General features: G+C 40.0%; 1 protein-coding gene and 1 long non-coding RNA gene across 10 annotated transcripts in view; both read right to left on the bottom strand.

The window, feature by feature from the left end:
• LOC121104004 overlaps positions 1 to 2419 on the bottom strand; it is a 62475-nt gene extending 60056 nt beyond the window's left edge. Inside the window, exon 1 of the long non-coding RNA XR_005836369.1 lies at positions 2291 to 2419. This is a non-coding gene — a long non-coding RNA (uncharacterized LOC121104004). The remainder of the gene's footprint in view (positions 1 to 2290) is intronic.
• The window catches only part of DNM3 (dynamin 3), a 522795-nt gene extending 510102 nt beyond the window's left edge, over positions 1 to 12693 (bottom strand). For all 9 annotated transcript variants that reach the window (XM_040636206.1, XM_040636208.1, XM_040636209.1 and 6 more), the window contains exon 1: positions 12372 to 12693. In XM_040636206.1, the coding sequence (XP_040492140.1) occupies positions 12372 to 12532 (161 nt within the window). In that variant the 5' untranslated portion in view covers positions 12533 to 12693. The remainder of the gene's footprint in view (positions 1 to 12371) is intronic.
• Positions 12694 to 14919: the final 2226 nt, after the last annotated feature.

The following is a 14919-nucleotide window of genomic DNA, read 5'->3' as shown; positions in this document are numbered from 1 at the left end:
TGTAAATGACTCAGTGAATGAATATATCCATCTGCAAATAGAATTTTCAAACGTATTCTTTCTCAACTGGTTTTATCATCTACCTACAACCAAACAAGTTTATTAAATTCTCTCTGTCCTCAAAAATCAAATAAATGTCATATGAAGAAAACATAAACCCAGAAATAATCTAGCTGGTATTCAGGTAAATGAAACATCTTAACAAGTAAGAAACCACATTGGGGGAAGACAATTTTATTGTATATCCTCTTGAAATGTCTGAGTTTTTAACATACGTACTATTCCTTTTTTCAATTAAAACATAGTTAATTTAACAAAATAAAAATAATAAAATTATCTCCATTTTAGGTTGCCAAGTGGAATAGTACGGTATAGTGTGAATTGTGCCTTCTGTAATAAAAAGATCTGTCCTATCACACAAATATAGAATCATCAAATAAATGACTAGAAATAACATTAGATTCAATCTAGTCCGGAGGCATTCAACAATTCTGAGAACAACTGTAGTAAGAAATAGGGATGCCGTGGTGGCTCAGGTGGTTAAGCGTCTGCCTTTGGCTCAGGTCACGATACCAGGGTCCTGGGATCAAGTCCCACATCAGCTCCTTGCTCAGCAGGGAGCCTGCATCTCTCTCTGTCTGCCGATCTACCTGCTTATGCTCTCAATCTCTCTCCCTCTCTCTCTGACAAATACATAAATAAAATCTTTAAAGAAAAAAAAAGAAATTTCATATTGTAGCATGATATGCATATACAAATATATAACTAATACAAAAGCTCCATGTATGGTACTTATCATTACTACTTGGGATGCACTCTGATTTTTTTTAAAAGCTGTCACAACCCATTAAATTGATATCATGTCCTGCTAATAGGTCATACCCACTGATCTAGTCCAACACCAATTTATTTATTTATTTATTTTTTAAAGATTTTTCTTTTATTCGACAGAGATAGAGATAGCCAGCGAGAGAGGGAACACAAGCAGGGGGAGTGGGAGAGGAAGAAGCAGGCTCATAGCGGAAGAGCCTGATGTGGGGCTCGATCCCAGAACGCCAGGATCACACCCTGAGCCAAAGGCAGATGCTTAACCGCTGTGCCACCCAGGCGCCCCCCCCAAGACCAATTTATTGATAAAGAAGATACACTTCTGCTTGGATAAGTCGTGTATACAGAATCACACTGCTAATTCATACAGCATTAAATGAAAAAGAGAAATGAAATGCAGCTCCTGACTTCATGGAAGCTGCAAAGAGTTGAGAAGACAGACCAGGCAACACTGCGCAGTAAGATCCCTGTGCAGGAAGGTATGAACAAGGACCACCAAGGAGGGGCCACTAAATCAGACAGGAAAAGCTGAGGAAGACCAGCAGGGTGACGGTTATCATTGCTTTCCCCCATGGTGCCTCAGCTTACCTGAGGCAATCCTTTAACAAACATCCATGTCAAACTAAATAACTCATGCATACTCCTAATTCCTTCGGCAGTTAAGATTTCATCTGTTTTTTCTTTCTATTTCCTTACAATATAGTGACACGCACACTCACACTAAGCAAGACTTCCTCCTTCCCATTCTTGCTCTTGTTCTTAAAGCAAGACTCATGATCCTTCCACCATTTCCTTCTCCAACAACTTAGAAAAAAATCCCTGAGAAAAATATAATATTAATAGTAGATAAATCAAATCAAGTATCCACCCCCCACAGTTTCACATGTTTTTTGTTAGGATTAAGTAAACAGATCATGTAAAGTTTCTTAAATTGAATCCACAAGGACGGCAATCAGTATTCAAAAAGTTATATTGGTATTTCTAGATGAAAATACAAAAATGTCACCACACAATGGTTATTGTCCAGGAAGTAACATTCAGAATCATGAACGCTAGGATCCATGAAAATAGACTGCAGGACTTTTCCCCTCTTTTAAATATATGAAAAGGATGAATCTCAGTTTTGTTAACCAGAAAACTGAAACACACACACACACACACACACACACACACACACACACAAATCTCTAAGGTTGCTCTGGATAAGACACCCAAAGCTATTCTTACACAAATGTTTTGAGGCTTACCTAGTAACACAAAGATAATGTCATTCCAAATGGCAGCAGTTAACTAGCTCAGAGCTGAAATTGGTGGTTAGTAAGTTGTGAGAATGCCAATCAAGTCAGAATATGAGTTTATCTACTGAAAACAGTCACTGGATATTACTTCAACTTCTACTATACAAATTGCAGTACTTCTCTAATGTCTAGTAACACCAGACACAACTATTTTTCTGTCTTACCTCCTGATCTCTTGGCTATAGATCTTTTCTGTTCCTTGGGCTTAACTCATGCTCTTGCTCAGTAGTTCTGCTTCTCCAGTTGGACTCTCCATTGCTTTTCCCACTTCTACCCCTTCTTTGCTTATAATTTCACCTAATATTTCCAAAAGATAAACAGATATGCTAAGAATGCTTTATTCCATGTCACAGAATCAAATACTGTCCTTAAAATTTATTCTCTGGGAGAATGAAGGAAATTTTCAGCAAAATTCATTTTAATTTTACTATTGGAATGTTATTCATTCTATTGTGTTCATTATCTCTAGTATCACCATTTGAACACTAACATGTCACTTAACTTTTCCAGCTCAATCTTCCTCATTTTTGACTTGAAGTTAATAAAACAAGCCTTTACTCCGCTTTCGGGGATATTGCAAGGATTAAGAAAAGAATAGGTGGAAAAGTGCTTTGGAACTCTTGGGAGAAAAGAACATACAAACTGGATATACGCTGTTTCATGCTGCTTAAAAAAAAAACTACACTATGGTAATGCTAAACGTGGGCACTGCTTTCTCCAAAGAGGGCCCATATATACTCTAAGTTAATATGATCTAAAAGTTAGTATTTTGATGCAGCTATAATTTTCCAACATGCACAAAATGGAGAATTTGCAAATATGCATTAGTATCTATCATCTCTCCTACATTTATTTTTGTTTTTAAAAATATTCAGAAAACAGGGCTCTTGGGTGGCTCAGTCAGTTGAGCGACTGCCTTTGGCTCACGTCATGATCCTGGAGTCCTGGATTGAGTCCTGCACTGGGCTCCCTGCTCAGTGGGGAGTCTGCTTCTCCCTCTGACCCTCTCCCTTTTTGTGCTCCCTCTCTCACGCTCTCTCTCTCAAATAAATAAATAAAATCTTTAAAAAAAATTTTTCAGAAAACTTCCAGTCTAGATAAAAGACTTAGAATAATAGCCATTAAATGGGTTCCAGTACCAATTCCGATGTGAGGAGGGGGGTTCCCAAACCAACAAGCAGTGCTCTGGACACTAGCTGAGTGTCATACAATTCAACTCAATTCTGATCCCATACCCAAAGATAGCATCAGATTCCAAAGATTGAGGGCTCGGTCCCACGAGGCTGTACCCTGACACCTCAAATGCCAATCTGAACCTCCTTGGGCTCAAGTAATTTGCTAGAGTCCCACAGGACTCAGAGAAACATTTAACTTACTAGATTACCAGTTTATCATAAAAGGGTATAACTCAGGAACAACCAAATAGAAGAAATGCATAGGGCAAGGTATGGGAAAAGGGCGAGGTGCTTCCATGCTCTCTCCAGGGGATCCAAACTCCCTAAATGTCCATGTGTTCACCAACTCAGGAGCTTTCCGAACCCAATACTTTGGGTTTTTATGGAGGCTTCATTACATAGCCATGATTGATTAAATCATTGGCTATCGGCAACTGATTTAACCTCAAGCCCATCTCCTCCCGCAGGAAGTTGGGGGATAGGACTGAATATTCCAACCCTCTAAACACGGGTTAGACACTGACAACCACTGACAACCACTGACAACCAGTCCCCATCCTTAGTTGTTGTTCAAGCCACCTCGTTAACATAACAAAAAGATGCCTTTATCACTCCCAACACAGCAAATTCCAAGGGTTTTGTGAGCTTTAAGACAAGAACCATGGATGAGGACCAAATACATATGAGGAATATATTTTGGTCATATAAAAATAAAATCTTTAAAAAGGGTGGGGCACCTGGGTGGCTCAGTCAATTGAGTGTCCAACTCTTGATTTTGGCTCAGGTCATGATCTCAAGGTCGTGATATGAAACCCCACACTGGGCTCTGCACTCAGCATGGAGTCTGTTTGTCCCTCTCCCTCTGCTCCTCCAGCCCCCCAAATAAATAAATAAGATCTTCATAAAAAAATAATAGAAATACATTTTGGTCCTAAATGATCAAATATATGTTTTTCTTATAAATCATAATATCACAGCCATCAATTATTGAATGCATATTATGGGCCATACGCTATATATTATCATACTTAAAACTCACATGCACATAAAAAAAATAAAGTTTGTATTACTATGCCTATACTGCAGATGAGGAAATTAAGTCCCAGGGAGGTTCAGTGCCTTGCTGAGGAGCATGCTACTAACAAGAGTCAGAGGCAAGACTGAAACACCAGTGAGCAAAGCCTGCACTCTATCACCAGGATATGATGAGTCCTTTTCAAATACTGGATTTTTGTGATCTAAGAAAAGAAATACCATAAATAAGATTAGTCACCCATAAAATTACTAATTTAAATGGATTTGTCTTTTCAGTCCCAAGCCACTGAAACAATAGACAAGGAGGTCCTTCAGAAGCCCTACCCACTTCTAATAGGTACACATATGTTATTCGTGGGTATATCATGACCTTGAAGCAGTGGGAAATGAAAATGAGAACTGTCACAAAAGAGCACTGGGGCACACACTTTAAACTTCTAGAAATAGAGGACTTTCAGCAGGATGTCAGAGAAAAACAAGATCTAAAGCGGTCCTGTATCATTCACATAATTCATGGATTAAATATATCATCCTTTTCCTCAACAACTATCTTGCCTTTCTAATCAATTAACATTAAGGATTTAACACAGTATTAATGCTTGTTGAAATTAATTATTAAAATAATTTCTATGATATCAATGGGCCCCACTCCAAGAATACAAACACAAAAAAAGTAAAAATATAAAACAGGCAAAGCTGAAGGGTGAGGATTCTTACCCAATACATATATTTCATTTTACCAAAAAGTTAACTCATTTCTTAAAATAGCAACCTTTCCATATTTATATTATTTACTTACACTCAACTTTTCAGAAGCTTTCCTTGGTTTAAGCAAGGTCTATCAGTGACCATCCCAGGCACAACTGTCTAGACATACCCACGTGGTGGGAAAACATTAATAATGTGTGAAAACACCCACTATTTCATTTAGTCTCTCCCTGGGCCTGTTTCCTAAAAGTCCCAAATATACTAGTGTGTATTATCTCAGCCAAATTACCTGGTCTAAGCCTCAGCCTGACAAAAATCCTGCTCCCTGTTTCCTTCCACTATTGCGTATGAGGGGGTGGGGGGATGAAACATCACTGCTGGTTTGCTATCAAGTAAAGTAATGGAGGGAAATATCAAGGAGGAGGAAAGATTGGTCCAAAGGAAAGGAATGGGAAAAGAAGGAGGCAAAGTGAGGGTAAAAGGAGGCACTTTAAAACAATAAGAGGAGGGAAAGAAGATGACGGCCTGAACAAGGCTCCCAGTTCTGAACACCAAGTTCCAAACTCAACTCTGATTCTCTTTCCGACCTTGGGCAAATCTTTGGTTTCTCTGTATCCTAATGTAGCTCCAGGAAGTTAGCAAAGAAAGTAAGACTGAAGAAAGTTTCTTACAGAACCTAGTGAAATGCCTGTCCTTGCTACTGATAAAAGCAAAGCTAAGCTACCTATGATAAAACAAAAACAAAACAGAAACAAAAATAAAACAAAACACCACCAACTTGATATTAATAAACCCTCTAAATTTGTCAGCACAGTGTTTAATTCAAGAAATGCAAATCGTTTAGTGTCAACTCTCTTCCTTTCCCCTCCCCCACTTCTAAACAATATCAACACATTCCACTCTCAGGTTTGCCTTTGGAACATTTTCCCTGACCTTTCGTCTTCAGTTTACTTCACTACTTTAGCTAAATGCCTTATTCTTAAAAAGAAAATAGAATTCCACTCCCTTCAGCATTAGCACCTTGGAGGTCCTTATAGAGCAGTTGGCCTAATCGATCCCACTCCCACTTAGCCTTCACGGCATCCAGTTATATTTTTAATCTCTCCAACCTTTTTTCTTTCCTCCTACTCTTCTCTCAGGCCCTCTCCAGCACATACTATCTCTCTGTGATAAAGTGATAGTCTAAATTCAATGCTTTGCTGTGGCGTCAGACACTGAGACACAGATAACCACCTCCCCACTTTGACATCGATACTTCAGCACATGCAGCCTTGGAGTTAAAATGAGACTAGCTGCCAAATGACATTGGAAACTCATATATTGTCCTCTTCTCTCTTATATCCCAATTCAATTTCAGAATCGTGGGTTGTCCATTTTTTTTCTTTTTTGTAAAAATAAATTGACATAGTATAAATTATTTTGTCCCAGTTTGCATTATACCCAACTGCATTTATTTTACAAAACCACTTGAAAGTTGAGATCTCATACCTTTTGTTGTCAGTTCTCTTTTTATATATACACCAGCTTCTAGGCATTCATACTTTCTGCTATATTCTTACCAAGTATACTCAGAACTCAATAAATACATGTTCATTGACTTGACTTGCTCATATTTCCCAAGAATACCAATAGGAGTCATATCCAAAGCTAAATCTCAGCTTGGCCACTTACTAGCCATGTGACCCTCCACAAATTACTCGTCTCTAACCCTGAGTTTCTTCCCCTATGGACATGGGGATGTAAAAACAGGTAAAGTAAGGAAAGCATGGAAAGTATATTAACAGTATTTATGCCAGCAACCCAGTAAGGCTAAACAAACATTGGCCTCCTTCTTCCTTCCACTTTATAAAAATGTGTTCAGCATTATATAATCCATTGGGATTTTTAAATTAATGCTGAGGGGCACCTGGATGGCTAGGGTTACGCGTCCAACTCTTGATTTCAGCTCAGGTCATGATCTCAGGGTCCTGGGATTCTTTTTCTCCCTTTGCCCCTCCCCCCCAAAAGTTTTTAATTAATTAATTAATCAATTAATGCTGAGAGTGTGAGAAATTACAAAGCAGACTTAGAGGTGGGCAAAAGTTTAGCCATACAGAAAAACTGGATTATTCTATACAGTACATTTGTTCAGGGCTCTCTTGACTCGGCTCTGGTGGGAGAGGAAAAAAATCACCTAGGTCATTCAGCTGCTTGTAGTCCCCTCAATATCAAGTAAATTATAGTAATAAATAAAACATCATCATTTAATTCCATTTACTAGCCCTAACAAAAGGTACTACTAAAGAAAAACACCTAATATAATAAATGTATGTTCCACTGGTAGATAACCCAATAGCCTAATCTCTAGCATAATAGCATAGGTAACTATTAAGTTTCCATTCCTCAAAAGTTCTGGATGACTGCTATCCAAATTCATTAAAGAAGTTAATCAAGGGCACTTTTGATATCTGTTAATCAAAAGTATATTTCAAAACAGAGATATCCTATCCAATCCAGTTTACCTAGTTGTATTGCTTCTCAGATACTATTAATAAAAAGAATTAAGTTGATTGTGGTACTTAAATCCTACCAACTGTAAATTTGTGATAACCTGAAGTACATCATGTATGTTAATTCAACAAAAATATCTTTGTAATTTCTGGTTTAGCAATTCATTGTTGAACAACAAAAAGTTCATGTTTCTGATTCTTTATTTAAATAGACACTTGGGAACCATGAAGCACAATTTTCAAAAATTATCACAACTTTTTGTTAGCACCCATTTACATAATAATTTTAACACCTGAAAGCCATTTGTTGAAAAATATTCACTAATTCAGATGCTTTGATACTTAAAAAATATTTTCCCTCAATACAAACCTATTTCTGAATTAAGTTTAATAATATGAAAGCTTCTGGGGTGCCTGGGTGGCACAGCGGTTAAGCGTCTGCCTTCGGCTCAGGGCGTGATCCCGGCGTTACGGGATCGAGCCCCACATCAGGCTCCTCCACTATGAGCCTGCTTCTTCCTCTCCCACTCCCCCTGCTTGTGTTCCCTCTCTCGCTGGCTGTCTCTATCTCTGTCGAATAAATAAATAAAATCTTTAAAAAAATAATAATAATAATATGAAAGCTTCTAAGTCTAATCTCATTTGCAATTAGAGAACTCTTCCCTCCTTAATTTTTAACTACTCTCTTGAAGTCAGTCAAAAGACTTAAGAATAGAGTAGTATCTATCTAAGCCATATAAATAATTTACAGATTTTTTAAAAAATTATCTGGTTATGTCCATTGCAACAACAGCATCAAATGGCTATTAAGATTCTCTCTCAAAAAAACTTTAATTTGATGATCAACATATTTGTCTTTAAAACATCACAATTAAATAAATATACATTTGACATTTCCACATTGAAATGCACTCTCTCAACATAGCCACTTTAAAAAAGTCTTTTTTTCCAAAAAATAAATTAAATAAAATAAAAAAGTCTTTTTTTAATCATTAATCACAAAACCTATTCTACTTGTACAAAATTAAAAGTCTATTTACCACTCAGGCTAGAATAAAATAATGTGGAATTCTCTGCCTATATAATTAGCATTAAAGAGCTAATGTTTTTAACAAGTATATCATTATAAAACATCTGCACATTAGCGACTAGTACAGTTTTCATTTAACACCTCCATGAACAAGTTACATGAACTCTAAACACATACTTAAATAAACAACTCAATTACATGCTAGAGCTCCCTTCAAGAATGTCTAATATAGTAAAGAAAGGTACTTATCCTTTAACTAATGTTGCTTCTGCCTAAGGGGTTGCCTCAAATCTTCTGTGAAATGAGGCAAAGTAGACATAAATAAATATGAATAATACTATTAATATGGCAGCTTCTTGTTCATTTAGGTGGTGCTTTTAAGTGTCATCAAAGAAAGAAGTTAAAGTATTAATCAGAGGATTTGGTATATCTAAGTATGGAGGGAGCAATGTGGCACAGAGGTTTTAGAGGATAGGTACAGAGCCTAGACACCTCAGGTTGGATCCTAGCTCCATTGTTTTTATGTTAAATTAAATTAGCCATCAGCAAGTTACTCAAACTCTCTAAATCTCAATTTCTTCTTCGGTAAAATGAAACTCATAAGAGTACCTTCCTTTGTGAGGTTTTATGAGTATTAAATGAGATTACCCATGTAAAAGCCTTTAGAATAGACCAGATGCACTGCAAACTCTCAATAAATGTTAACCAGTATCATCATCTCACTGCAAAAAAAAAAAAAAAACTGGATATGAAAGTAGTTGAGTAAATTCAGTTCTTCCATACACAAACCAAACAAATGGGCAGACCCCCACACCAGATAATACACCCCTATATTCACACCATGGGTCTCAGCTTCTACTCACTAGACCTTACGCTGCCTCTCACTGCCAGTCTATATCTCATCTAAACAACCAAAAGAACAATATGGTTACTCACACTATATTACATTAATATGTAAATTCATCACTTCAGAAAGAAAATCACAAACAAGTAGTTCATTCATGACTCATTTTATTCATAACAATCTCAAACTTGTCACCCCAAAATTGGATTTTACAGCTACAGTTAAATGAAGTAAACACATTCACAACCAAATTCATTCAGTGCTTTCAAAACGAAAAAATCAATGTAAACTGTCTGAGAGAAGAAAATAGTCCATTAAATATGGATTGCTAAATATTGAGGAAAATGCATCATTATTTTGAAGACAACAAGCTTACATGAGAGCAAACACAATCCACACAAGCAATGACCCCCTTGTTTTATGACTATATTTGATAACTGTACATACGCCAGAGTCTTAAAATGAAAACAGCTACATGTAAAAGAAGAAAGTTTCATCCTTAAAGGAAAGGACCTTATCTTTATTGCAAAATTTCTGGATAACAAAAAGATAAAAGGTTATAGTGGAATATGAGTAGTTTTTTTCTGCGTAGGACCAATCTCCTTTCAAAATTGAGAACTCATTTTTCCCTAAGGTTGGTTTATAATTAGAAATTAGATTCCTCAATAATTCAATGACCGAAACCTTTATTAAAGTCAAATGACCTTTTTAATTAATTTTTTTCCTAATATATAAAGCTCTGCTAGGCAAGTGTTATCTCTACAGATAATAAAGCCTTTATATATTTATTAAATGAGTTTTTCCCTCTATGTTCATCCTTTTCTTTGATTTGATATTATAACAGTAATTAATTATTGGTAAAACTTTTTTAAAAAGTATAACAAAGCATTAATGTATTTTGCTAAATGCTCTGATTTGTATAATGCTTATAATGTCCCTATTTTTCATTCTATCATGAAAAATGTTTGAGCTAAAATAATTTACTCTTCCATATCTCTTTTTTTGAAATTCTCATTTTAAAAGACTATAGCTAGTAAGGGGAAATGTATACAATTTTATTACAGCATTAAGAAGTGTGTCAGGACAGAATTGAGATACATGCCTAAAATTGACATTAGGTTCAAAAGCTCTTGACACAAACAATGCATTTATAATACAGGCCCATCCAAGTAAATATATGAAAGATGCATAAAAATATGGTAATTGCATTTGAATTACTTACTATTTTAATCTTAAAGTATTTGTTTAAAAAACAAAAGTAGTTATATGACTATTAAGGTACCATGTTAAATATCCTGGAGTTTGAAAATTCAAAAATACATTGTCCTCAAACCTCACTTTCCTTATGAATACCACTTTAAACTTAGTGAATTTCATTGACAGTAAATCCAAAAAAGTAAAACCCTTAATTAGTATGACGGTCCTATGTATATGTTTGAAATCACATTCATCCATCACTTCACCATTAGTCTAAGATGACGTATGCAAAATGTTTTACCATCACTTTTCTCATCACTCAAAATGGTAAAACCGAAGTGAAGTGATTAAGAGACTTACGCAAAGATACCAACCAATTGTCAGCAATTTTACTTTTTTATTAGGATTCTAAGCTTTCCAGTTCATACAAGGAAAAATCGAAGAGTATCATCAGACAGAGCATCAGCTAAGAGAGAAGAATATTCACTTTATAGATACTAACATTCCCAAAGGAGATGTGGGAATATCGAAATTTTACACACCACCAAACACTGACAAAAAAAGAAAAAAGGGAACAGGCACCTTCTGAATCTAAAATCACTTAACCAACCAAATAAAAAGAGTAAAGTACAATCTCTGGATTGTCCCCACTCCGGCCCCCTGTCTCACTGCTGTGCCTTTCTACCTGGTTTACTATATGAAACAGATTTCAGATTTCGTAATGCTTTCAAACGGGCTTTTCTTGGCAAATGTCTGCACTCCCCAGGCGAGGCCGTTAAGGTAACTTAATCTCTCACGAATTGCTCAGTGGAAGAAATGCCGATTCCCAATTCAAAAATTAATTCTTTAGCTCTTTCTGTGTTAAGAGTCACGACGAAACCCATAACTATAATTTAGATTCAACATTTTATCTTGAAGACTCGCAGGACAGAGGAGAGCATAGGGAACGGAAGATGATGCTGGGGGAGGGGGCGCAGAGAGAGTGCGAGAAAGATGCTGGTCAATTCCGAGATGATGCAGGAATGACATGGCATCTGGGCAACACAAGTCCACGTTCACCCCCCTCGGAGTCTGTGCCTTGGTTTCTCTGACATAAGCCTGGAGCTGTGAATAGGTGCACACGCGAACACACCACCTTTTATTCTTCGACTCTTAGGGAGAATGGTGGGGAAGCGTGGCTGGATGAAGCTTCACCACAACAAACGGTTTCTTTCTCCTCACACCCCGCCTCCCCTGCTAGGGGCAGGGGACGACTGTCTCGAACAGTAGACAGCTGAGCGGAGCCGAGAACCGGGGCTAGAAGGACAGCATCTCCGCGGGGGGCGGAGGGGATAAAACCCCAAAGCCTCGCAGAGAGCCTCAGGGAGGCTGACAGGAAAAGGAGGGGGATGTGGAGCCGGGAAAACAGAGGAGACGCGGACTGGGAAGCTCCCGGGCGCGCTACGCATCCAGGCTACCCGAGGCTGGCGCACCGGGCGGGGGGGAAGTCGATCCCGGGCGGACCCCCTCCCCTGACTCCCCGACCGGAGGACGGAGAGGAAATGGCTTTGTATCGCAGGATGAAAGACAGACAGGAGGGCCACCAGGCGCGGGGGGGGACGGAGGATGCCTGGAGCCGGGACGACCCCGCCCGCCCCACGGACGCCGCCGCTCTGCCCTCCATTGCGCCTCAGCCCCCCGTCCGCCCTCCGACTCCCCCCGCCCGGGCGCGCTCCAACGGCCCCGAGCGGGGTCGCCAGCCCCGCCCCCCGCGCCCTGCGCGCTCACCTGCCCACGAAGTTCTCGAGCACCGAGCTCTTGCCGGCGCTCTGGCCGCCCACCACGGCGATCTGCGGCAGCTCCAGCAGGCAGCTCTGTCCCAGCGCCGAGAAGGCGTCCTGCAGACGGTTCACCAGCGGGATCAGCTCCTCCATCTCTCGGTTCCCCATCCTGCCAGCGTCGTCGGCCGCCCGCGGGTCCCTGCTCTCCTCTGCGACCTGGCGGGGGAGCTGGGGCCGCGTCGCTCTTGCCGCCCCTGCCGCGCTGGGTGCTGTCAGCGGGTTCCAGCGCAGACGTCGGATCCCGCCGCCCGCCAGCCGCTCGGCTCCTGACAGCTAACGGCCCGCAGCGCGCCTGCGCGGGCGGGAGGGGCGTGGCCTGGCTCCTCGGCCGCCCCATCCGCGCCCCGCCTGGCTGCAATTCCGCGGGAGGGTGTCCACTCGGCCCGGCGCGCACGCACTGCCTCCCAGCTGCGGCCAGATGCCACGACCTCTGTCTCCTGCTACCAAGGTTCAGAGGCACAGTTACAGCACTTGGTCAGGGAGTCAGCAGCAGCTACAAAGCCAAAGACCTCTGCAAAGCCCTACTGATAACCACTCAGCCCTGTCACCAGCAGTAGCAGCAGTACCTCCGTCGCCGCCAGAGTCACTTCCTAAAAGCAAATCTCATGTTCTCACGCCCTACTTCAGAACCCAGCTCTTCTCAAGGTGGCCGGCCTGTGGAGTCTAAATTCTGCCCTCTGACATCCATTTCGGGACCTGCGTAGTCTGACCCTACTTAATTATTCAACTCCAACGATTCCATCTCCCAGCCCCGTCGAGGCTAGGAGGAGCCTGTCATACTTATGCCCAACCACTCCCTCTCTTCAGTCTACCACACTCATTCCGACCTTTGCGACTCCTCATGCCATTTCTCCTACCCATCTATTTCCTCCGTTAGGGTCTATCAAAGAGCGTGTACTCTGCACACATTCTGTTAAATTTGGCAAACTGAGACGTGCCTGGGCGTCGGGTCCTTTGCCTGCTGATGGAGACACAAAGATAAATGGTCATACTTGCTCAGTCTCCTTAGAGGGTTCGTCTTTACAAATAGATACACATGGTCTCCAGGATTTAATTTATGGGCCTTTTCTTATACTCTTTCTTATACTCTACCTGAGGATTTTGCCCTGGCTTTAATTCCGCATTCTGGCTAGCAACTACAGAAATCTAAATTGCTAGCCCACCTCTCTCTCCTTTACCACAGACTGAACTCCAGCTGGTCCTGGACCTCACTACTTGAATGTCCCACAAGTACCTCTGACTTAACTTACTCAAAACTGAACTCCTCTTTTCTAATCTCAGCATTTAATACTATAAAATACCCTTTAACCCTAAAAAGACTTGTGTAAAAAATGTCCAAATGACCAACACACTAAGAATAATCCAAATGCCCATCAAAAGATGAATGAATGAGCCGGTATGATCTGGGCATACTTCCAAGCAACAAAAAGGAGGGAATGTTTGATACAGCAATAACATAGTTCAATCTCAGATACATTATGTTGAGTGAAGACACCAAAGAGTACATATTGTATGCTTCCATTTATATGAAGTTGTGAAATAGGTAAAATTATCTGTGTTGATAGATTTTGATTGCCTTTGAGTTGTGGGTATTGACTATCTTTGTAAAGTGATGGAAATGTTCTGTATCTTGATTTGGATATGAGTATACATTCGTGGGCTCATTGAACTAAGCATTTAAGATCTGTGCATTTCACTGCAAATTGTATCTCAACTTTTTTAAAAAAGCAAAAGAGAAAGACAAAGCTGAATGCATCATCTCCTCCACTGAACTGTATCCCTAATAGGATATCTGCCCAACATAGCTTTTCCAGGAATCACGTCTCCATCCTCCACACGGTTGTAGCCAGAGTAGTCATGAAGATAAAAGGACATGAAAAGCAACTAACCATGCCCTCCAGCTTGCTTCCTATCTCAGCAAGAGATCTGCCAAGTCCCAATCCAGAATCTGGAAGTCATTCTACTCCTTTCTCTCTCTCTCCCTCATCCCCTACATCAAGTTGGATCCCAAATTATCCCCACTCTACCTCCCTAGAACCCACCTCATCCTCTTCGTCTTTGCTGCCAGTGCCTCATTTATAACTATCATTTGTTAACTACCTTCTTGTATTCTTCCCATATATATGTACCCTGAATAGATTTTCATTATTGCATTTGGCACATTGCATTGAATCTCTGATTTACACGTCTCTTTCTTCCACTAATGTGATAGGCAGAATAATGTCCCCCTACCAACGATGTCCACATTTAAATCTCCAGAAACTGTGACTATGTTACCTGACATGGCAAATGGGACTTTGCAGATGTGATTAAACTAAGGACCTTGTGATGGGTAGATTATGCTGGATTATCCGGATGGGCCCAGACTAATGGCGTGGGTCCTGAAGAGCGGAGAGATTTACCTGGCTGTTTCAGAGGGAGATGTGACTATGGAAGAATAGTCACAGATGCAACTTTGCTGACTTTGAGATGGAAGGGTGGGGGGGCGCCAGAAG

The sequence above is a fragment of the Ursus maritimus genome, unplaced genomic scaffold, assembly GCF_017311325.1.
Source record: "Ursus maritimus isolate PB19 unplaced genomic scaffold, ASM1731132v1 scaffold_2, whole genome shotgun sequence".
NCBI classification, from domain to species: Eukaryota; Metazoa; Chordata; class Mammalia; order Carnivora; family Ursidae; genus Ursus; species Ursus maritimus.
The sequence above is the reverse complement of the archived record's forward strand: the minus strand, read 5'-3'. Positions and strand labels throughout refer to the sequence as shown.